Below are 23,926 nucleotides of genomic sequence, written 5' to 3'. Positions count from 1 at the left end.
ACAGAAATCTAAGACCTATATAACGTGTGCAAAATGAGTAAGCTAAAATAAAAAATACAGACAGCCTTATCAAACTCCAAATATTGTACCTGATAAACACCTTGCCGTTTTAATTGTACTGTATTGCTCATCGTGGAGGAATCACCCATATTTGGTGGAAGTTCCTATTTGCAATGCCATTGAATATTCACCCCTTTTCTTTTCTTACAGGTTTCTTTTTATTTCTGTGGTACTACAATTCAAGCTCAGCTGCAAAAGCCATGGATCAGCCCAGTGGAAAATCCTCAGATTCCGGTACTCATAACACCATCTTTTGTAATCCTTATGAATCTACCATACCAAGGGTTAGGACCCTGCAAACATGACAAGTACCTGACGTCAGACAAGTACCTAAGCAGTACTAACTCAATATTGATATATATATATATATATATTATTATAATATATATATATATATATATATATATATACACACACACACACACACATATATATATATATATATATATATATATATATATATATATATATATATATATATATATATATATATAATATATATATAGTATCAATTTTCATGCGTATAGCTAATAGTTAAAATGTGTGTAGCACAATATTATAAAATCATACTGCAATAGGGTTACTTTTACTAGTTCATGAATATATGCCAGATCCTGGAAGTCTGTTAAAAGTTTCAAGGTGTGCTGCAAAACAACCGCATCTCTTCTTTATTTTTAATTTTATACCTGCTCAGTGAACTACTCTGAATATTTTGTAAAGACTTGTGTTATGAAAGCGTGGCTGATTAGAAACAGTATCTTTTTTTATGTAAAAAAATCTACTTGTGTAGAGAATTCTATAATATATTCTTAAGGGTGTATGTTAGGAGGTTGCGACGGCCCAAAGTCATTTCAAAGTGGGTCCCAGTTAAAGAAATGAGCAATGGCATCTAAAATATGCAAGAAAAAACAAACAATTAATGAAATTTGATGCTACTTCCCTTAAGCATAGGGAAAGCATAGTAAAGCACTACGAGGTATGGTCAAGGATATTGAAAAACATAGAAAAGCATTGTAAATCTCCATGCAAATTTAGGGTTATGCTTCAGATTTCCCTCAGTGGGGGCAAGAATATAACTCTTAAAGTGGGTGTGAATGAATTCAAATGCATTTTTACATTCATTTTTGTATTTATAACAATAATGCTACTGTTCAGTTTTAAATGTCTCTTGTGGATATAGAACATGTAATATATGGCTTGGTTTACTTGCAAAATTAAAAGTAAGTCTCACCTTTTTACTATTTTGGTAGCACCTTTCGGGCAATTTATTGTTTACATGTAGTTTTCTTTTAGGGAGAGACAATAACAGCTGTAGTATTTTTTAAAACCTTGTTCATAAAACAACTAACTTATAAAGCAGCCTCATTTTAGGAGTCGACTGCAAACGCCAATAATTTGAAATGTTATAATTATAGGCAATGGCATGGCTTTCAAACTTGCAAAAAAATAAATAAATAAATAATTAAAGTGTGTGCAGCTTTTTAGATTGAGGCAATGTACCCACCGTTTTTAGCCATGCATTTCCTACAGCATGAGGAATGTACATGCTACCTAATTGTCTCATAACAACAGAGAGAGAATTTGGAGTTTCTAAACTGCATGTAAACCAAGCAAAAGAAATGGGGACATTTGTTATGCAAAATGATACAAATACTTTTTTTTATATGTTTTTTTTTTTTTACTCTCTTTTTATATAACAATACTGTAGTAGGCTTTAGTACTAAATTATATTTGATGTTAATGGCCATCATCTTCTAAGAATGGCAAATGAGATTTTCTTTTAATGTAATAAACTGTTACATGCAGCAATAACTGTATCTATTATGTTAATGGTGTTGCATACTGGAAGACCAGATCATTTGCATTGTACAATTGATTGCTGTTAAAAAGGGTTTAATCAAATGAGATTAATCCATGGCTAGGGATTATTATCCAATTTCCAGTTGTATATTCTGTGAATTCAACTAATATTCAGTCAGTACCCTCAATGTAACAAACAAGATTTTAATTTGTAAATTTTAAAAGAGGCTGAACCAAGAGAAGTCACAATGAAAAGTTTAGTTTACAGAAGTTTGTGATTACAGACTTTCAAATATTGTAGATACAATGATGCTTCCATTAAACAGTTTCATCATTTAAATACATTGGAATTGACAGTGGTCAACAAACTGTATCCAATTGTCTTACAAAATACTTGATTTCAAGAATTGTGTGATGTTGTTAAATATGGGGTTCTGTATTCATTTTTCGTCTGCAGAAGCTGTTTTGAAATTGTACAATACTTTATTTACAGATTTAATATAGTGCGATCTTTTTATTTCATTATCTGAATTATTCGTTAACAAAAACTAAAACAAAAAAACCCATAAAATATTGAAAAAGTACATTACGAAAGGGCCCTTTTACAGAAAATATGGGGCATTTACAATTCACTAGCAGCGAATTAACCAACTCAACGAATGATTCAATAATGAAAGGTTTTTCTCTTTAAAATCTTTTTTTTTCAATTTGAACATTAAACTTCATTCAAATGCTTATACCTGCAAAACTTTTGTGGCACAGTGTTTAAACAAAATGAACTCTTGATTTTTAGACACCTTAAACATTTTCAGAAAAGGCTACTGGAAACTTCCAGAAAAGACATGTAATAGAACCATCAGTAACATGCAACCAAACTGCCGAGCCGCTTTATTTGAACCTGTACCTAAAATCGGGTTGGTCCATCCTTTTCCCAAATCCCAGCCTTGACACCACAAGGTCAAGGGTAGTTAATCCTTTCAGCCATTCAAAATTGTTACAGAGAATTGGGAAGTGAAGGACAGCAGTAGATGTTTCTATGTGAAACACAAGCACAGGAAGCAAAACGAGAAAGCTGGAAACAAAGCCGCCTGAATGTAAATCATATTCATGATGCTTTGATGAAGTCAAAAAGGAGAGAAAAATATAGTTCTTTAATGCTGTTGGTGAAATATACTTTTAAGCTGACCGGTTCAGGTAGGTATTGAATGAAGCTCAGCTGTGCTCAAAAGAAAAATTTAAATAAATCAAATGATGTATTTATTGTTTATTGATGCAACAGGTGTTTTGTAGCTACAGTAGTTCATATAATGGCACATGTTGGGGTCTATTCAGGTTGTGTAAAGCCAGAGTCCTGTTTCTCTGGATGTGTGGTGAGCTGTACATCTGTAACACTCACACCCGGTGTGTGCCAAGAAATTTCTGAATCTTAAAAGCATGACTATGTTCCCTTAGTCTAGGTTACCAACCACCAAGTCTGGAAAACCAGAGCAGTAGTACCAATTGTCTTTGATCATGGCAGTGTTAAACTAAATTTAACCTAGTACCATATTTTAATATTTCCTTTGCAGGTCAAAGAAAATAATGATTCCTTTCTTACTGAGGGTACACTACCCCCTGATACTGTAGATGGTAAAATGATACAATATGGCCAAACCACTAAATAAAATAAAATAAAAAACGGTAACAAGTCAGACCCCACTGCACATGTCATTTATAACAGTAAAATATTTATTTGACGATCTACAGCTGTTTTGTTTAAAAGTTTGCTTACAACAAAACATTGAAGATGCTGGTCACTCAAAAATAGCTTTGTGTAACATAAGATTAAAAGAACAAAGTTTAATTTTAAGTTCTATCAGTTTTCCTAAGAATGTCGAAACACATCGAAATAACATTCTCTGCCCAACAGTAAAATATATGGAACTGTTGCAGAACCCCCTCCAGTGTTTACAAGAAACCAATTACCTTTGTTTATCCCATGTTGTCCATATCGCAGCACTTTTATTTCAAAGTATTCAGATTGTTGTGATATCTTTATTCACACATCATAGATGAACTGAACAATGAACTGGGGAAATCCTTAGTTTTTTTTGCTGCAAAGGTAGCACAATGTATTTCTTGTAAACTTTACAGGGTGTTATGTAAAACTTGAACAAGCAAATGTTTTGACTTTTAAAATTCTGTGACAAAAGTCATTTTCAACATATATTTAAAATTGACAGTATAAAATAGCATTTAAAAAGCATTTAAATTAGATGCTGCTCATTTCATTTGATGCAATCTCATAATGTTCCACTTCAGTGCATTTTAATTTATAAGGATGCAGCAGTAAGTTGCACCACTGGCCTTTGAACCAGGACTCAAGCAGTACGCACACTCAACAGCAACAAAGCTTATCAAAATGTCACTTCATTCATGCAGATTATACACCGGGCAGCAAAAAGAAAACACAGGCAACATAAAATTAATTTATAGTATATTATCACATTTTAAACTGGTTATTGCTTCAGAGGTAATAAATATTTTGTTTCTAAAAACCAGGATAGTTTGTAACAAACACATCATTCAGTAACTGATACCTGTGTGTATATATAAAATCTTTTTATAAAACAATAAGCACCTAATTGCAAAGTATGAAATTGTCAAGGACCTTATAATTTTCGAATTATAAAAAGACATACAGATGTGCAGCAAACATTAGCAGAATGAAACGCTCAATTATCTGCATTCCACACAATGTTTTGTAACTTAACACCTCACTCCCACAAAAAAGACATCCACTCTGGACCATAGACATTTAAATAGCAGTTACAACCCAATGATTCCTAACTGGCCACACTGAACAGTATTATCACTGCACTGCATTTCAATAATATAATCACTGAACACAGGGTTTCTTTTGTTCCCATGTGTAGTCCTGTTGGAACACAGAAGATGGAAATCTCATTTTCTCACTGTCCGTTGCAGGCGGCTTGTCTTTAGGTGTTGAAACCGCCAGCCATGGCAAAGACTAGTCAGGTTTTTGTTTTAAATGGAAGCTCTTCATGAGTAAAACTTGCTGTTATTGATTTTCTTCTCCTTCATCCTAAAAGAAAAGGTAATGAATAAACAAGACTCCAATAAAGCCCATTATCAGCAAGTCATTTAAAAAGTTGCCTCAGACTCGACAAGGTGTCTCATTTTCGCACAGGACTGGAAAACTAGCTATTATTAGTATTTAGAAGTTACTTCTACAATGTTACCACCACATAGAAAATATTTCAGATACAGTAAAGATCCTTCAGCATGTTTTGTGTCAACTGGACTAAATATAGGTAAAAATGTGACACATACATATGTAACCTGACTCCACTATATTCCCTGGCAGGGACATGCATCACTGACGTAATAAAAGTATGCACACTTTTAAAAATGCCAACATTTCTGCACAGTTAAATCCTGCAAGTACCCTGCATGGTCTCAAATCTCTTACAATCTGACTAGATTTTTACATTGTTTAATATGATAAATATGACCCAGATTACAATACTTCCAGAATCTTCCTACTGCTGTACTTGGACTCCTTTAGGTACAGTAAGTTCATACTGTAACGAGGGTAGAACAGCTGCTTATTTGAACAGAGTTGAACAGTCAAGGTAAAAACAGTCAACTAGTCAATTAAGTCGTACTTTAAAAAAATATATTATTACATCACGTATTTGATGTCTACTGCTCTATTTGTGTGTATAGTATGGGACTCTTTGCACTATATTTTAAAAACTGATTGGATTTTTAAAAATCTATTTATTAATGTTGTAAAATGATATTTATATGTAATGGATTGACCCTGCAACAGCACTTCCGTCCATCTGAAACTGCACACTTCACAAGTTCCAGAGGTACGGTAACACTTCAATTAAAATGTCTCCATTGTTAATTTAAAATATTTATTTGAGACCGCCGTTTACATTGGATCACTAGCTTCACATGTCACTGAGAAGCTACTACCACACAACATTGTTGCAACATTGTAACTCAATTTAAACATTCCAGCAACTTTGTTAAAAGGTTGTGTGCCAGTGGGAACTAAGTAACAGTTTTATAACAAAATTACACCCTCAAGTATAACGCGAAAGTATTATGGTCTTTTTATGTGCACTTGTTAACAAGGATACGGTATGGAAAACATTGGAAAATGAACAAGCAGAAGGACAAATTTATATTTAAAAATAGAATTAGATCTATTATTATTATTATTATTATTATTATTATTATTATTATTATTATTATTATTATTATTATTATTATTATTATTATTATTATTATTATAAACAACAACAGTTAAATCCACTAAAAGACAGCCTGGTAGATATCAGAACACAGCTGTGCTGGCTACGCACAACAACAACAACAATACAAACTTCTAAAATATTTTTTAAAATGAACAATAAAAGCAATAAGTATCATTACCAAAAAAAAACTATAGTGTGACCACTTATGATCTGTATCCTCGGCTCACTGCTTGCAACCGCCCCGCCAACTTGGGGAAGGGAGGCTGGAGCACGCGTCCTATTTCGCACTGCGGATACACAGCAAGGCACCAGACCTATAGCGCCGGAGGACAACACAGATCTGGCAGCTCCACTGCAGAACCACAGGCGCCCTGTCGGCCACAGGTGTTGCTGATGCACAGTGAGCCTTGGATTCCCCTGCCAACCTACCCAGGCAGCGCTCGGCCAATTGTGCGCCACCCCCTAGGAACTCCCGGTCACAGTAGGCTGTGACATAGCCTGGACTCGAACCTGCGATCCACAGACTATAGGGCACATCCTGCACTCCACGTGGAGCGCCTTTACTAATTAAGTTTTCTTTGATTATTATTTATCCTGAGAGTCACTTTCATCACTGTCAAGCAGTTAGCAGTTAATTATGCTCAAGCTCCTCCTCATCTTCCTCAGCTTCAATGGCACTTAACAGAGACCCGGCATTTATTTACAATATTTACCAACAGATCCAGTGCATATTAGAGACAGGCAAATATTTGAGACCCGGCAATTATCAAAAGTTTTATGGTATTTTAAATCGTTGTAATTTAGCTTGAACACTGTCATTGCTTTTATGCCAGTTCAAATACACGTATCTAGTCTAATCGAATTCAACTTTGTATTAAAACCATTAAAACTGAGTATTGCTTGTGACTAATTCACTACTGTCCTGTACATAAAACTGCCACAGGAAGTAACTAACATTGAGATGTTATACTTGACGATACTTGTAGTTGTGCTGATAGACTGTGGACAACGGCACTCAGCTCAGGAGGGTTTAGGTGTGTCACCTTACTTTTGTTTGCAAGTGTCCTGGATCTTAAGCAGCTGGATCTCATTGGTGCTGAACTCTTTCATTAGGTCGTCACGGTTGTAGGGTGCTCTGGATAAGTTCTGGTGGGTGTCATACAAAAACATCTCGTTGGACAGCACTGCCTGACGTTTGCGGAGTTGAGTGGAAGAGGAGTAGAGCTCCTCTTCTGCTTTCTGTGGGGAGAAAATAAAAAAAGGGCTTCAAAATCTGAATATGCACCTACAGTGAGGAACTACAACAACTTATTTTAGTCTGTTTGTCTTTAATATATATATAAGATCCTTTATGACCCAACTTGATAAAGTTTTCAGTTTTGTTGCTAGGAGCTGGACGAGCTTAGATGGCTCGAACGACATGCTCTTGTTTGTAAATTGTGTTCTTATGTACTTGTGACATGGGTTACACTAGAAGAGTTGTAAAAATGCATTTCTGACAATGGTTTTCATACAGAGAACGTTGGTCATTTTGACCCCCCCCTCCCCCCGAGCAAATATTATACAGAATGTTACCTCAACTTGATTTATATCAATGAAGACCAGGAGAGATGCAAGCTCAATATCTTCGCTGAATCCATTTTTCAAAGGAACTGATCTATAGCCTATAAACACAAAACTTGCCATGAACATCTTCCATAAAGGACAAAAGGCCAAGTACAGTTTTAGCAGCGATTTAGGTGTCACTGTAAGGCAACACAAAATCTTAAAATAAAGTTTTACATTTATGTAGGTTCCATCTGTCAGTCAGCGATATATGACGTTGCAACAGCAGCACAGTGTATTAAAATGTATTACGAATACAGCACGTCCTACATAACAAATGGAAGTGCACGTAAGATTTATGGGATTCTTTCAGTCAGCTTCAAGCACTCTGGTTAAACCTTACCTGTCTTGATGCCTTTGACAGGGAAAGTGGCATGAGCCAGAAAATTGGGATCACTGAACATGTCCTCCTCATGCACCACAAAACGGAGAAATGTCGTCTCAGGTTCACACACCATGAACTGTACTGGCTCCGGTGGGGCTGGCCAGACTGGGTTCAGCCCATTGTCACCTGAAGGTTTGAGAAGAGAATGTAAACCCCAAAAGAACAAGGAATTTTCGATGACAGCGTTCAAAAGTGATCATAGAAACAGCTTCCTAATATGCTACCAGCATGGCACTTCAGGATTTCCTGGCCTGTCAATGATAGACACAGTGACATTATAACAGTATTTGCTATATTTGATAAAGTAAGATCAAATCACTTTGTACATAAAGGGCACAGTTAAAGCTGTGAAAAAAATCAGTTGTCAATTATGTATGGGGTTTAACACAGTGCTCCCTCTATTTAGCACATACTTTGTTAATTCAAGGTTATATTGACGGTTCATTTTCAGGCAAAAAAAACTTCTACTGTGCTTTTGAAAAAATATAAATTTTACATTGTGCTTTTAAAATGACTGTTCAAGCCTTTTATGCCAACCAAAATCAAACTGTTGATATAATCTAAGTGATAATGTCTCGATTTGGACATTGAATCACAAACCTGTAGCACCTGAAGAGTTTTTCACTGATTTGTACTGTCAGTTTTTGAAGCTGCACTCAGATCCCTTCACATATATGTATATAACATATTACAGATGATTTCTAATGTATGTTTCATACATGTATACAGGTTATGATTACTCCAGTTTCTTTTTTTTGTAGGATGTCAACTGCTACAGCCTTTGCTCTTTAATAATATATTTATGATATAGCCTCTTGATATTGGCAAAGTAGAGAAGGCAGTAAAAGACTTGACTATGCAGAAATACAATGTACTTATCATGCAGGTACTTACTTTTCACAAGTGTTTTGAATTTGTTTTCTTCTGAATTAATTCCACACAGTTCTACTTCCACAAAAGGACTGGCAATGCTCCTTCCTTGTCTGGGCAGGTGACGAGCACCAATAACCTTCCAAGAAATATTTAAAAGAATTACAATACAGGTCCCTCTGACATCTCATTTAATGTGAGAAGTGAGAATTTCAATGAATTCATTATGGATGTCCCCCTGAAGCCAGACTGGGAGGGAGGGGGTTATAATGTCAGGCAGTACAGACAACAATACAGTATATATAAATAATATAAGTCTACAATGTACTTGTGCAAAGACTGGCCTTATCAAATCAATCCATACATTTGCTGAAAAAAAAAAAAAAAAAAAAAAAAAACAGCAGAATCTATGATATTCAATCCTGTAACATACCATGGGCCCCTGTCATGTGTCATTTACACATGCTGCTACCAACTGAACTGTTGTTGTTTTTTTAAAATGCCACTTCTGTCTCGGGGGGGTGGGGGGTAAGATGCACTTATAGTGCAAAGAAAGCTGCTGAATTACTTTTAGTAAACCCCATTACTAAAGCAGCCTCTCATACACATAGGTATATAGGTACACAGTATACATTATTAATCACAGAAAGTAAAATAGTAAGCATGTAATTGTATTGGTAGAAAAAGCATGGTCCTTTGTTCTGTTCATATTTTCAAAACTTGCTTTCCTACCCTTTTTCTCATTAAACATGGTAACAAGGGGTTCTGACATTGGGTTTTCTGTTACAGTGACATATTCTTACTCGTATTGTTATGATCTGATTAACAGCATTCCTCTCCTGATACGGATCATAGGATTCGCTTCTTATTAATTCCGGCTGCAGCACAAAGCCACTTCTTCCATTCTGACTAAACAAGGCATGGTTTAACTGCATATATTTATCTACGAAGAAAGAAAAAAAAAGGAGAAAAAAATCAGTTATTGCGTAAGTACATTTTTTTTTAAAAGTTCTGATTTTCCTTTTAAGAGTAATAAAGATTTATTTCCGGGATGTTCTTTTGTATTATTTCAATAGAACCAGTATACTTTTTATATTTGAGTCATAGCACATGAGCTTGTAACAGAATATGTTAATACAGCATTCTGTTAATATCGTTTTTATATAAAGTGAGTGCTTTAGAAAAACATGGGCTTTATGCACACGACTATACAGTAGCAGGGGTCTAAATGTTTTGAATAAAGTTTCTTATCCCATTCCTTACCTGGTGTCTGGAAGTTAAGAGCTACCATGTGACATCCACACATCCAGAGAGAGTACGGGTCATAGTTTGAGGAGTCCATTCTTTGACCTTTAGGGTAGATTCTGCTCAGTGCCTTCCGGTTGTACCTGAGAAAGTCATTTACCTTTTGCCCCTTTGCATTGGGGACCTTGTTTTCCACAAAGGAGCGGATCTCCTTGTAATCGTATCTCGCTGTAAAGACGATAAGACAACGAAACAAATGTATTCCCGAAAACAAGCAATAAAAGGACTTGCATTCCTTTCATACAATAGTGTAGTGCTAGCATGCTTTGCTTTTGTATAGTTTGTAATTTTCTATGTTTTATGCAGAACACACTCTAACAAGGGTCATAACAGATAATAAAAAATGTGCGTGCCGTGCCCTAAATGAAACTTACTCAACATTTAAACAGAACATAGCCTGCTGTGTTTTAATGTATTTGTTTTATTAAACACATTTTCACTGGGTTATTTCTATTTTAAATCTTTGGGCTTGTCTGGTAACTTGTTACAACACGTGTGTAATTCAAAGTCACTCCAATGGTGATCAGACCATGTGATCAACAGCAAAAGATAATACCAGGAAGCAGAAGCTGACCTATATCGGTGTATTTGAAATATAATACAAGGAAGCTGATTTTGGTTTGCATTCCCTTAAAATTACTACTGCTATTATTTAATGCAATGTAATTCCCAAAGCTTACTAAAGTTATCCTTGTCTTTGCTCCTTGGTTGACAGTAGATTACAAGGTCAGATATTTCAACTGCAACATCGTCTTTCTTCTCACACTGTTTCTTCTGGCTAATCTGCATTAGGGAAATGTAACATCAAGTAGTTATTAAACCTTGGTTTTACATTCTGTCTTGTGATTTGACGCCATCATATGACAGATTGTAGTTTACACTATAGTAACAGCCCTGACCTGCTCATGCCACGACGCTGAACAAAAAAAAAAAAATTGTTGCAGAAGTGTTTTTACCTCAGATTTCATAAGACAAGCTTCAACACATTCTAAATGAAAAAGCAGCTAAAACACAAAAGTAACGAAAACATCAAGCACCAGCAATATCTCCACTCTAGAAAACACAGACTTAGAGAAGGCAAAAAGAAATACGGGCCTCAAGAGATGAACCACCTTCTGCAAGAGTTCTACGATGCCACCCGGAAACCAAAGAGAGATAAAAGCTGTCTTTCGAGGTTTAATAAAACATTTATGAACTGGATATCTTATGTTTCATGGGGGGGGGGGTCCCTTCGAGTTGGTACGGTGTCCTCCACGGGACAATGCTGTCTTCAACCTTTTCTACTGTATGCCTCATCTCCAGTATATATTTGTATTATATGAAACTGGTTTCATTACCTATTTCTACCATAAGAAGCAGACTGGTGTTTTTTGATCTTTTATTGCATGTGGTTTTCTAAATCCGGTGGGCTCACACAAGCACAGTGATAGAGGAAAGCAGACATTTGGAATACCCTTATACTATAATGTTTAGATGAATTCATATTCCACTAATAATACACAAGCTATATATTCCACAAATCTTACACATGATACTGGCAATACTGCTTACTCATAGTGAGTATTCAGAATAGTGAGAGAACATTATCCTGTAAGTAAACATACTGATAATTTACATTATCATTTTAGACATTCAGGATATCAGGTCCAAGGTCAGCAGTAAGAGCAACACACCCCAAATACAACACCTTATATTGCTTGCTTTTTTCCTTCTGCGTAATGTCCCACACAATCTTGTACCACTCAAACTGCTCCTCCACTGTTTCTGTGGCAAAGTCAATGGCCAGGAATTCAGACTGGTTAGGTTGTAGGGTGAATGCAAACGGCTTGCCATTCTTCATTTGCTTTGCTATTTATAAAACAATTGTATAAACATTAGTCATTTTAAGTCAGTAAATGCTCAATTTAAAATGCTTATCCTACAATTTAAAATGATCTCTGTATGGTTGTTTTCCACTCACAGTTGTTTCTTTGACATCTCTAGCAATAACGTAAATAGACACACAATGGTCTGTACTTAATCAAAATTACGGCGGCTTCACAGCCATTATAAAAGTATAGCTACAGCTGTGCCATAAACTGATTTAATTCAGGAAAGACTTTCTTTGACACTGTTTGACAAGTTTTTTTTTTCTTTTCTTTTTAAAAGTAAAAAATAAAGCAAATTAAAAACCTCAACAAGTGTTTCAAGTTTGAGCAGGGAGTTCCAGGTTTTGAAAAAAGGTAATATTATCAATAAAGAACACGCATTTCCTTTTAAGTTAAACAAATAGCTTATACGATCGGGTACTAACAATTTGTATTTCATGTTCGGGGTCGCACTAAACAGTCAACTAAAAAAAAATCTGATCGAATCTTGGATTTCAAAGCAGAAGCAGCTACACAGCAAGGTGTTGTGTTTTGAAAGTGTACAGCAGCGAACTAGCAATGTCAACATTTTTGTTGCATTCAGCTGTTTGAATGAAATGGAAAGTAAGTGTGAAGTGTACGTTTCAGATGGATGGAAATGCAGTTGTGGTTGCAATCCTTTAAGTGAAAATTACATTTCAGAACTGGACATACACAAAACAGAGAACCAGACATTATCAAATACAAGACGTATTCATATTTGTTGGGCTTAACTATTTGACTTAAGTAATTCTACGCCTATTATGTGTATTACTTTGTTAATGCCAGTACCCAGATCAAATGACTGCTACCCCTACCCCAAACAAAATGTAGCCTTACAAACAGTGCACTTTGAAAGGTCCACTATTCCTTTACACAGCTCTCCAAGTGGATTATCCTCTATTATCTGTAAAAAAAAAAAAAAAAAAAAAGAAGAAAACAATAGATTTAGACTAATACAGTTTGAATTAAGTTAAGAGCAATTTGCATTGTAAAAAAATATACAACGTAAACCTCAAATGATTTCTAATGGGGTGAGTCCAACAGGAGTTGTGACAAAATAGAAACATTTTATTTTCGACAACGACACAAAAATGTACTTTAGACATGACAAAATAATTTCACTAACCTTATCTAATATGTATTACCATCACTTCGTAGATCTCACATTTTACGACCATGAAGGAGGCACATATTTTGTAAATGAGTACTTGATTTTGAAAGGTATTTTTTCATAGCACTTCTAAACGATGAAATTATAAAAATGTACAGTATCTCACTCTTTTCCACGCTGTACTTCCAACTAAAGAAACGCACATGCAAGTTGCTTCTGGGAGTTCGAGTCCTTGTAGGGAAATCAATTCAGCAGATTGGATTTTTTTTTAAATATATATTTCTCCAGAAAAAAAAAAAAAAGCAAACTTAAATGTTTGCCATTTATTTTCTTTAAAACACCTCTAACTCACAGTACCCATTACTGCTTTTCCTATGACTGACGTGTTCTCAATGCTAACTTAATTCCTTCAAACTGATCAACTTTAAATGCAAGTTGACTGGAAGTACAGTATTGAAGTGCTGTATCTACAAGGAGCAATCAGTAAATGTACTTTAAAACAGCTTCAAATGAATTGCCATTAAGAAATCTAAAAGCACCTTTACCATTGTGTGTGCCTTTTAACATAGGAAAATCTGAGACCAACAAAGCTATAGCAATATCTATTAGACGATAATGTTGTTAGCACCATGTACTTTAAGTTAGATAACCCAGTTTAAAGTTTATCCAATTGCTCCCATCTTATGTCACAAGTAAGTTTTGGAGAAGCAGCAGTAACGATTTGAATATTCATAGATTCCCTTACAAAGACACTTGATAACATAAAATCTTAAATTAACTTTATATCTGGTGTAGAACAGTGTGGTGGGAAACATTTCACTCTCACTAAGAAATGGGCTCTCTGGCTTCAAACGCCTTTTAGTATGCGAATTACCGGGTTGATAGGATTCTCTTTCTTCTCAGCGGATACCTCCTCCACATAGTTTGCTGGGAAGTAGTACTGAACTTTCCCTCCATAGTCTCCTTTCCACCTGCACGGAGAGTGAAAGGGATTTGCAATCAGTTGTAAAGCTAGACCACGCTGGTACTGGGAGAAAAATACAGGTATAACCACGAATGCAGACGAGCACGGACGAGAACAACAAATAGGTGAATCCACTGAATTCTCTCAGGCTGCGCTGTCCTGTTACCTGAAAGAATGCAGACGCTAATTCCAGGACTGCAGCCAGAGATGTTAACAATGCCACCCAGCTTTGGGACAGATCGGCGTAGACCCAAGCAGCTCATACTTCCAAAAAAAAGTACTGGAAGTGATTTCCGGGTAGAGAGGAAACAGCAAAGGGATGTCCAATACATCAGGTATTGTTGTAACCTATATAGGCATGATACTGGCTCTTTAAATATATGTTCCATTAACTGCACATTTCAGAGCTATGTGGTTAATGCAAGTGCTAAAAATATTCCTTTTGTTAGCTACAACTAATTTAACACATAAACCATACAAATATGTTGCTGACCAAACAAGCCCTGGAAAGTGCAATGGCTTCTTACCAGTCATTGCTGTCTTTGACTACATTGTGAATAAAGGCTCCTTTACAGAAATTCAGCTCATCAGCTTGTTTTGGCCTGTAGTCATAGAGTGCCTTCACTGTGCTTTGATGCTATGAAAAAAAAGAAAAAGAACCATTCACTTTCAATAATACTTATGTTTCTTTTAGTCTTGTATTGAAAATCATCAGAAGACACAAGTAACAGAAGTGTCAATCAAGTAGGTCTGGAACATGCATCATCCGAAGACATAATTAGAGCTATGCATCAGTGCGACATCGTTAATTCACAACAACACGAAGTTACAAATTAACTGTTAAATTTAAAACTACTGTGAATCTTTTTTTAGCCTATGCGATTGGAGATTACAGTGGAGATTCCCTAGCACTAAAATTATGAAGTTGCAAGCTGAAATGGTTTATGAGATATAGCAGATTTACAAATAAATACAAGCTTTTCTTAGGAATGCTTTTATAAAAAAAAAAAAAAAAAAAAAAGGACGCATATATTTGATGTCTTAACAAACAATGTACAGTAGGCAATTTAAAAAGCAGACAGAAAATATTCGGACTATTGTTATATTACATAAGTATATGAATAGGAAGTTATTATTTAACACCACTGTAAACCAACAATATTTCATTTGATAATTTCTTCTCTGCACATGGTAAGATTTAGTCTAAAAATAAATGTACATTTGCATAGCATTTTAAAACCACTGGTACAGTTTTTAAGTTATCTTACCAATGACGGTTCTATTTCGTTAGGCTCCACATACATCTTGACATCATAGATTGCTCCAAAATCCTTATTCTGGAAACGATACCAGACATTGTTTCACAAAGGAGCCAGTACAAGCAGCTTTAATAGACAAAGGGCATGCTACTCACTCTGTTGCAACAGATAGGGTTTGCTCTATTTTAATGATATTACCAGCCGAGGATCCTGTGGTACTTGAACACTATATTAATCCTGCTGGTGTTTTCCACCTGGGGTGAATCGACCCCCTTGTTACAACAGGTATTAAGATACAGAAAGACAGTCATTAAAACAGAGCCTGTTGAGTGTGTACGGAATAACATAGAATGAGAAATGGAAATGAATAGACAGACATGTCCATATATCCCCACAATCTGATACTTTCAGTAACTAATGTTAATTCCAAGTTACATTACAACTGGATAAATGGCTCTCCAGATACTCTGAAAAAAGCGAAGTGTATCACACATACATACGACCACCTCCACAATAATCTCTTTCCAGGGGATTTCATCTCCAGTCTGAAATAACAACATTAGTCTAAACATACAGCTGCAGGCGTAGCTGTGCTGCATTATTATAAAATGCACTGTTGTCTTGAAAGTGACTCAGTATGTGCATTAAAAATGAAATTGTACTCAATTAAAGAAGCACTCCGTTAGGTTTTGCATTTAATTTTTCTCTAAACAGTAATGTTATGCTAACATAATTACTGACCATCACTTCCATGGGCTCCAAAAGAATGGTCCCACAGTCCTTTTTTCTGATGTCCTGACCTATTTTAGGCGAACTATTGCTCTGCTTTCATTTAAATTTAAATAAGCTTTGAAAATACTCATACAAACTCTTTTTGCAGTATATTACAGATACTGAGAAGGGCCATGTGGTCTGCATGCGTGGGGCACCACATTGATGGGTCAAGGTTTTTAATACTGTATTATTTTAGTACTGTGAGGCTCCCTTACCTCACTGAAGCGATGCAGCAGCTCCTTAGTGACTGGGTAGCGCAGTTTTATCTTACGGTACAGGGGCTTTTTCCTGAAGTAATTTACAAGTTCCACCAGGCTCTCGAACTCAGTCGAGGATCCCAAAACAAACACGTTGCCTTCTTTCTGGATCCTGCAGTGCTTTACTTTCCCATCGCCTCTGTGAGATAACAAAAAAAAAAAAAAAAAAAAAAGATAATTATATTACACACACACACACACACACACACAAACGTGTGTTTCCAGGGAGACATTAGTGAACTATATACTACATTTCAGGTGTAAGGCTGTAACATGTGTCACAAAATGGTGCTAAAGAAGTTCCTTAGTTAAGCTGGGCAGGGCCATGGGCCAAATTTACGGGCAAGTTTATCTGTGAATTCAATAAATCATTAATTTCATTCCATTGGTGGGAGTCTCCTTTCTGAAACAGTTGGGAAAATAAATATTGGTGAAATGAAAATGACATTAAGTATCCTTTTTAAGTAACAAAGATAACTATATATTGCTTTGCACACAGGCATGTATCCAAATATATTCACCTGAACGTAATGGCAAATGAGTCAGGTTCTTCTCTCCTTCGGATCAAGAAAGCTCCATCTCGTGGAATTCTCATCAACATGTCCTCTGCTTCTCCTCGGCTCAGGTTGTTGTAGTACCATCTGAAAGAGGAGCACACGGGTAAGAACATGGGAGGCAGCACGCCAATGGAACAGCATCTGAAAGAGGAGCACATGGGCATGAACAGGGGAGGCAGAATGCCAATGGAACAGCATCTGAAAGAGGAGCACGCAGGTATGAACAGGGGAAGCAGCATGCCAACGGAACAGCATCTGAAAGAGGAGCACATGGCCATGAACAGGGGAGGCAGCATGCCAATGGAACAGCATCTGAAAGAGGAGCACGCGGGTATGAACGGGGGAGGCAGCATGCCAATGGAACAGCATCTGAAAGAGGAGCACACGGGTATGAACAGGGGAGGGAGCATGCCGATGGAACAGCATCTGAAAGAGGAGCACGTGGTTATGAACAGGGGAGGCAGCATGCCAATGGAACAGCATCTGAATGGCATCTCTGCATTATGATTTGGAAGGACATGTCCTAATTATATGAACAACAAGCAGTGTCAGGGAGTAACACGTTGCACGTACTGTAACACATTACTGTAATCTAATTACATTTCAGACAGGAAACAGATTATATTTAATGTAAGGGGAAAAAAAAATGTAGTTACTTTTCATTCCATTGCTTACAATATGATATTAACTAGACATCTGGTGACAAAATAAATCTCTACGGCACAGCATTGTGCATTGACCCACTTTGCCACCTGGAGTTGTATATATACAAAGATAAAGCTTTAAATATCTTTGACAATAAGGGACAGTGGTGTAAACTCCATTTTAATCGTATGCTATTCATTTGAGATAATGTTGCTATGCTAACCTACATGGCTGTCTAGTGTGTTTAAAAGCAAGAACAAGGGATCCTTTTTTTTAATCTTCAGACCAATAAAAAGTGTCTGAATAAAAGTTTCTATGAAGTTTAACTATGGATTTTGTGAATTACATTGTAAAGGTTGTGTTTATTTTGAAAGGGTGTTTTCTTTTGTTATACTGTACTGATAACCTTTAACTAGAACACTGTAGCGTTAAAATGTAAACATTATTCATATTAGTGAATGGGGAATTTTAAATCATTCCAATAGATGTTATAAAGGGTTTTATAATGGCAATTTTACAATAACGGCAGATGGTTGTTATAAATGCAGTACAATCTGCAAATGTTCTACCGGGCTGCAGCAGTATTGGACCAGTACAGAATGCACTGTTGTCTCTAAATGACTAAGAAAAAACATGCTTAGTTGCACACACTTCAATAAATATACTTTACAATATTTCTGACATTTCAGCATACAGGGTTTATGGTATGGGTCCAGACAAGCTCATACTTTTTAACACTTAACATTGATGTCTGGAACTCTCAGCAAGGGACCAATCAGTGTGGTAAATTGAGCTGTGTGACTGTGCCAGAGTGGCAGTTACAAAAGTTTTACAAATAAATTCCATACAAAAAGGCTTTCACACAGTACCTTTTTCAATATGATTGAGCAGACCTTGAATCGGGCTCCTTCACACAGCAGCATCCCTGAACAAACTGTCTGCTTTCTTTAAATACTCTGCACCTGGCTCTAATTTACAATGATGTAAGGTGCAGGGGATAATTAATAATAAAACAATTACCAAATATAATTAAACAATTAAACAAATTCACGTTTTATGTCGGGGAAAATATTAACCCCCCCCCCCCCCCCCCCCTTCCGCTGTGTATATAGAAATAAAACTGCAAGTGCATATAACCAAAAAGGTGCAAAAGGTGCAATATAACTTTTATTAGACTAGCCAGTCGGTCTCAATACTATGAAAAAGTATGGCAAGAATATCTACCTTCACAGTACAATTAATAAACAATTGTAGAAAAAGGTTTCATTCCAATCAATATACATTTTACACACACACACTGCTGTGCAGAAGTCTTAGACATGTTGCATTTTTTTACTCTGATGCATTATAAGCATCAACAATTTACTCCAAGCCTCCACTAGTGTTTTCTACTATTATAACAACCTTGACTTGCATAAAGAAGGAAAAACATTGAGTGAAATAGCTTGCGTCACTTAATTTCCAAGGTCTGGTATCCAAAGTATAATCAACAAGTACACAGAAACCTCATCTGTTATTGACAAACCCAGGACTGGAAGACCCAAAAAGCTGTCTAACAAGGATGAGCAATACTTTAAGATAATTTCCTTAAGGAACAGAAAGAAGACAAGCGTTGAATTGACAACAGAACTAACAAAAGGCACAGGTGTCGTTGTCCATCCATCAACGGTTTAATGTGAGAGGTGGTTTTGGAATGTGTACTGTGGACCACTGGAGACTCAGTTAAGACCACAGAAATCTAGCTGTGATCAATGTTTCACTTCAACCCAGGTGGTTAAACCCAAAGCTTAGCGTGCAGCAAAAAACCCACCTAACTCGTAATAAAACTATGAAATAAAATGGTATGTAGTTCTGGACTCACTCTTTGGATTCATGTGGATTAGGTCTGGGGACGGCATCCGTTAATCGCAGGTCAAACTCCTGACAGCGAAGCGGGGTCTCCCTGTAATGTTGTATCAGGTTGTACACACTGTCAAAGTGGAGGTTGTCAGTCAGGAAGTATTTAGTGTTGCCGTCTGTAGAGCGAATTCGGCAATGCTGAACTCTTCCTGCCCTCCTAAAAAATAAAACAAAAACACAACAGAATATAAAAGGGGAGGTCACAAGAATAGAATAATAAACGACACGAGTAGTTCAATGAAAATTGGATACGTTGTACTTTAGCAAATGAGGTGTTTGTATCATGGTAAAGTATATGAAAATGATCCATTTACAGTATTTGTAATCACTTCCTGTGTTTTAAAGACGCATGTAACGCTGTAGGTGTGATATGAGGACGGATCCCCACAAACTGACACTCCCAATAACTAATGCTAAATAATACAAATGCCAAATTTCATAAGAGTTGATAAAGCAAAAGTGGTTGAGGGGAGTTGACAGGACAGGAGAGAAATAACAAGCAATATTACTGTAATATTTTTTAACATTAACTAGATAGATTATGTTTAGAATAAGGCATGTTTAAAATTGAAAAGGCACAGCACACAGTTACGTTAAAGAATTAAGAAATGCAGTTAACATTTATTAAATGGTGCAATACAAAGTAAAGGGTTTGCCTGAAAAAAAGAGTGCTGGGTAAGTCCACTGTAATGTAATTTTAAATCTTCTTATTATCTACACATTAACCTAAAAAGGATCGTAGCCTAGCAGGAAAGCGTAATCAATCAGACTCTGGATTGTCGGATCCAAAACAGAAAGTGCTTACAATTTATTAAATCAATGCACAGAGCCCCTACCGCCCTGCATAGCCTGTTCTACTCACTTGAAGCACAAGATCTGAAATCTCAGCCATTATTTGCACATGTTTGTTCTTTTATTTTTTTGCGCATGGTTATTAGAAACGGTGAAAAATTGACATTCAGCGAAAAGTGGAGGTGAGACAATAGTTCAAACATGGGCGTTGACTCTGCAGAAGCTGATTTTATATATATATATATATATATATATATATATATATATATATATATATATATATATATATATATAATACACACACACACACACACACACACACACACACACACACACACACACACAAAATTAATTGCCTTAATTCTATAAGCTGGTGGGTGTAATACTATTACAGGAAGGCATGGGAATATTTCAAGCCCTCCAAAAGTGTAATAATGTAATAACGCATGCACATATACACACGCACACTCCCAGCGCTGGCTTTGTAAGCTTTCAGAAAATGAGGATCATTTGGAATGGTCTTTAAATTAATTTTGTCATAAAAGATAAACAGGCAGTATAAAATTAATGTGCGCCAATGTTTGTAATATTTATGAATAATGAAAAAATAATACCAAAATGATAATGTATTATCATTCATGAAAGTGTCGCTCTCCCGGACTAGGAAGGTCCCCTCCCTTCCCCCAGACTCTGCGCAGAACTCCTGGAGCAGTCTCTCGGCCGTCTGTCTGCCCTCTTTCATCCTGCCGTGGAACCACTTCTCTGTGAAGTGCAGCTCTGTGTTCTTCACATTCTGAAAACACACTGCTGTTATACTCATAACACATGATATGCAAACCTGCTTTCTCCATTTGTCAACTATACAGATAGGAGTTGATGAGGATTATAAATAGGATTATTGCTTTTATTTTTTTTAAAGGCTCACAAAAGAAGTCATTCACCTTTTAAATAATTTATTTGTGAGCCAACTTGAGTCCTTTATTGTTAATAGTGCAATGGGTTGCAGGGTCGTTGCTACTTTACCAGCAGCTGTCCAAATGCATCCAGGGTAGAGACTTCCAAGCTATGGAAAATTACAGCAAATTACATGGGTGTCAGTAATATCTGACTTTTTCTTATTGTTGACTGGAAACCAGTATCTCTGCCCCACTCAATCATGGCGTGTCGTCAGCTGAGCTGGTCATAAACAACTCAAACTGAAAGCACAAATATGTACTGTAAAAGGTGAGTGATTTCTTTCAGTATGTTGTGAGCCCCCCCACCCCTTAAATACAAAATTAAAAAGAAAAGCAGGTCTGACATGAACGGTTTACTACATATTTCTGTGAAAACTAAAATAAATCAAAAGATTACCTTGTTAGGTTCTTCCTCAGATTCATACTCCTCATTGTAAAACAGCTTGTCATCAGCAATTACACAGTAGTGACGATTCCATTGCTAAATGCAGGAAAACAAAACAGAATTATCACCATTTTCCCAAAGGATTATTTTAATTGGTTGTCCAATTCAAAAACAAACTGGATTTGTCAGCGAAAAATACAGAGCAACTGCTTATAGGTTAAATAAACCCACAATTAACCCACATTAATTGTGCCTCGTTTAATTAATTTAATAAAAACTAGCAACAAAACAGTTCCAATAGACAGTTTCATTTACACTCTAATAGTCACAATATTTCACTGGTTCAATACAGAAAAGATCTCCCAACCCACTATTTAATGTGTGTTCTTTTTTTCATTTAACAATGCATTTTAAGCAGAAAGTGAGCTGCCTTAAATGTACAAGACACTCCTGCGCATGTGGCTGGTGGATCTCTGTTCAGTCCCAGTGGCTTTGTTTGTACCTGATCTACTGGATCCCAGATAAACAGATCCCCATGCTTTGTACTTTTACGTATATCCACCCTGCTGACATATTCATCCACGATGTTATCTTCATTCACAGAACTCAGTTTCTTGTGCTAATAATAAATACAGAAATAAATACAGAAACAAAGGCTAAAGATTGTAAAGAAGGACATTTATATTGTATTAATCAAGATAATAAAAACTACAGAAATTACAGAATGCATCCATATAGCCAAATGCAAGTGTTCCGGTCATATTTGAAACAATGTAAAAGTATTATTAAATGAGCAAAAGTTAAACCCTAAACTGATCATGCCCATTCATTTGGCTTTTGTACTATTTTATCAAGCATTTTAAATTTTTTTAGTTATATAAGGAGGGGGGGGGGGGGGGGGTTGTTTTTGCTCTTGTGGATTGCCATTAATTCAATAATACATAGCGAGACAGTACTGAATATGCATTATGTACCAGAGAATTGCCAAGACAACTAATAACCTTCTAAGAGACATGGTTATGGTTCGGATTATTAGACTCCAGAATGGTATCTGCTTGCCTGCTGCTTATACTGTTTTTTATCAATGAGATTTAAGACTGTTCTATGGTCTGACGTATGTATCACAGTTTTTGAGTTTTAGAATGAGATTCTTGGGAGGTGGACCCACCTTGATAATGATCTTCCGTTTAAGCTGTGTAGGGGAGGGCAACTGATCTGCAAAAGCTTCAATGGGTTCTGCCAACAGCTGCTCCCCAAACACCTCTTTGAACTTGCTGGAGATGTGGCGCTGCTGTTCCACACAACAATGCTCCTCAATGGACAAAATCAATGGGAACCTGGAGGGAGCAACACATGGGTGGGTTGTCAGGATGCTCAGGCACAAAAACGATGAATACGATTTTCTCAGTTAATCCCTTTATAAAACTTCAGGGTTGTCTAATGCTGAAATATAATTATTCTTTGAGTTTTTCAACATTCTTCTGGCTTTATTTTAAAGTAATGAGCGTTGTTTTTCTTTTTTGAACCTCTGTACGAATCAGTCTTAGGCAGTGATGGGAAAAATGCTTTTAAAAGGTAATTAATTGCAGTTACTTGTAAATGTAATTAGTTATAGTTACTTATTACTTTGTTTTTTTTAAAACTATTTACAGTTTCAAATAGTTACTTCTCAGGCACAGTTTATATTTTACACAGATCTTCTTTTGGTTTGGTCTGGCAGCAGCTGTAAATATTCTTTCAAGATCCAGCTATTAAGCCCACTCATTTCCTCCTGACACCACTTTCAAGCAAGATGATATGAAAAACATGTTCATGTGACATATATGGTTTGGCTTGCACTGCTAGAGAGCTTTCTGATTTCCATATTATGCATTAACTGTAGGCCTGTTTTAACTTAAAGCAACTACAATAAATAACTCCCGGGTCTCAAATAATCACCTGTCTCCAATACGCGCGGGGTATGCTGGCAAATACTGTAAGTAAACACCGGGTCTATGTCATTGGAGCTGAGGAAGACGAGGAGGAGTTTTAGTGTAATGAACTGCTAAGACGCGAGAATGATGAAAGTGACTCTAAGGATTAATAAATAATAATAACAGAAAACATCATTTAAGGTTGGCCTAAGTGTAATGCATTTTTGTT

The 23,926-nt window shown here is 36.1% G+C and overlaps 1 protein-coding gene across 5 annotated transcripts in view; it reads right to left on the bottom strand.

The window, feature by feature from the left end:
* Nucleotides 1-2,067: 2,067 nt before the first annotated feature.
* The window catches only part of LOC121325734 (1-phosphatidylinositol 4,5-bisphosphate phosphodiesterase gamma-2-like), a 45,094-nt gene continuing 23,235 nt past the window's right edge, over nucleotides 2,068-23,926 (bottom strand). For 3 of the 5 annotated variants that reach the window (XM_041268647.1, XM_041268646.1, XM_041268648.1), the window contains exons 14-33: nucleotides 22,953-23,121; nucleotides 22,287-22,403; nucleotides 21,797-21,880; nucleotides 21,058-21,236; nucleotides 19,614-19,808; nucleotides 17,072-17,191; nucleotides 16,509-16,689; nucleotides 15,529-15,597; nucleotides 14,788-14,897; nucleotides 14,171-14,267; nucleotides 13,023-13,089; nucleotides 11,984-12,144; nucleotides 10,977-11,079; nucleotides 10,255-10,464; nucleotides 9,795-9,934; nucleotides 9,016-9,130; nucleotides 8,080-8,247; nucleotides 7,707-7,795; nucleotides 7,180-7,370; nucleotides 2,069-4,945 (exon numbers count right to left, since the gene is read on the bottom strand). In XM_041268647.1, the coding sequence (XP_041124581.1) occupies nucleotides 4,903-4,945; nucleotides 7,180-7,370; nucleotides 7,707-7,795; nucleotides 8,080-8,247; nucleotides 9,016-9,130; nucleotides 9,795-9,934; nucleotides 10,255-10,464; nucleotides 10,977-11,079; nucleotides 11,984-12,144; nucleotides 13,023-13,089; nucleotides 14,171-14,267; nucleotides 14,788-14,897; nucleotides 15,529-15,597; nucleotides 16,509-16,689; nucleotides 17,072-17,191; nucleotides 19,614-19,808; nucleotides 21,058-21,236; nucleotides 21,797-21,880; nucleotides 22,287-22,403; nucleotides 22,953-23,121 (2,608 nt within the window). In that variant the 3' untranslated portion in view covers nucleotides 2,069-4,902. Of the gene's footprint in view, nucleotides 4,946-7,179; nucleotides 7,371-7,706; nucleotides 7,796-8,079; nucleotides 8,248-9,015; nucleotides 9,131-9,794; nucleotides 9,935-10,254; nucleotides 10,465-10,976; nucleotides 11,080-11,983; nucleotides 12,145-13,022; nucleotides 13,090-14,170; nucleotides 14,268-14,787; nucleotides 14,898-15,528; nucleotides 15,598-16,508; nucleotides 16,690-17,071; nucleotides 17,192-19,613; nucleotides 19,809-21,057; nucleotides 21,237-21,796; nucleotides 21,881-22,286; nucleotides 22,404-22,952; nucleotides 23,122-23,926 lie in introns of all 5 variants that reach the window. The other 2 variants (XM_041268645.1, XM_041268649.1) reach the window with 1 other exon arrangement.

Source organism: Polyodon spathula, chromosome 13, assembly GCF_017654505.1.
Source record: "Polyodon spathula isolate WHYD16114869_AA chromosome 13, ASM1765450v1, whole genome shotgun sequence".
Lineage (NCBI taxonomy): Eukaryota > Metazoa > Chordata > Actinopteri > Acipenseriformes > Polyodontidae > Polyodon > Polyodon spathula.
This window is presented reverse-complemented; position numbering and strand designations above follow the sequence as displayed.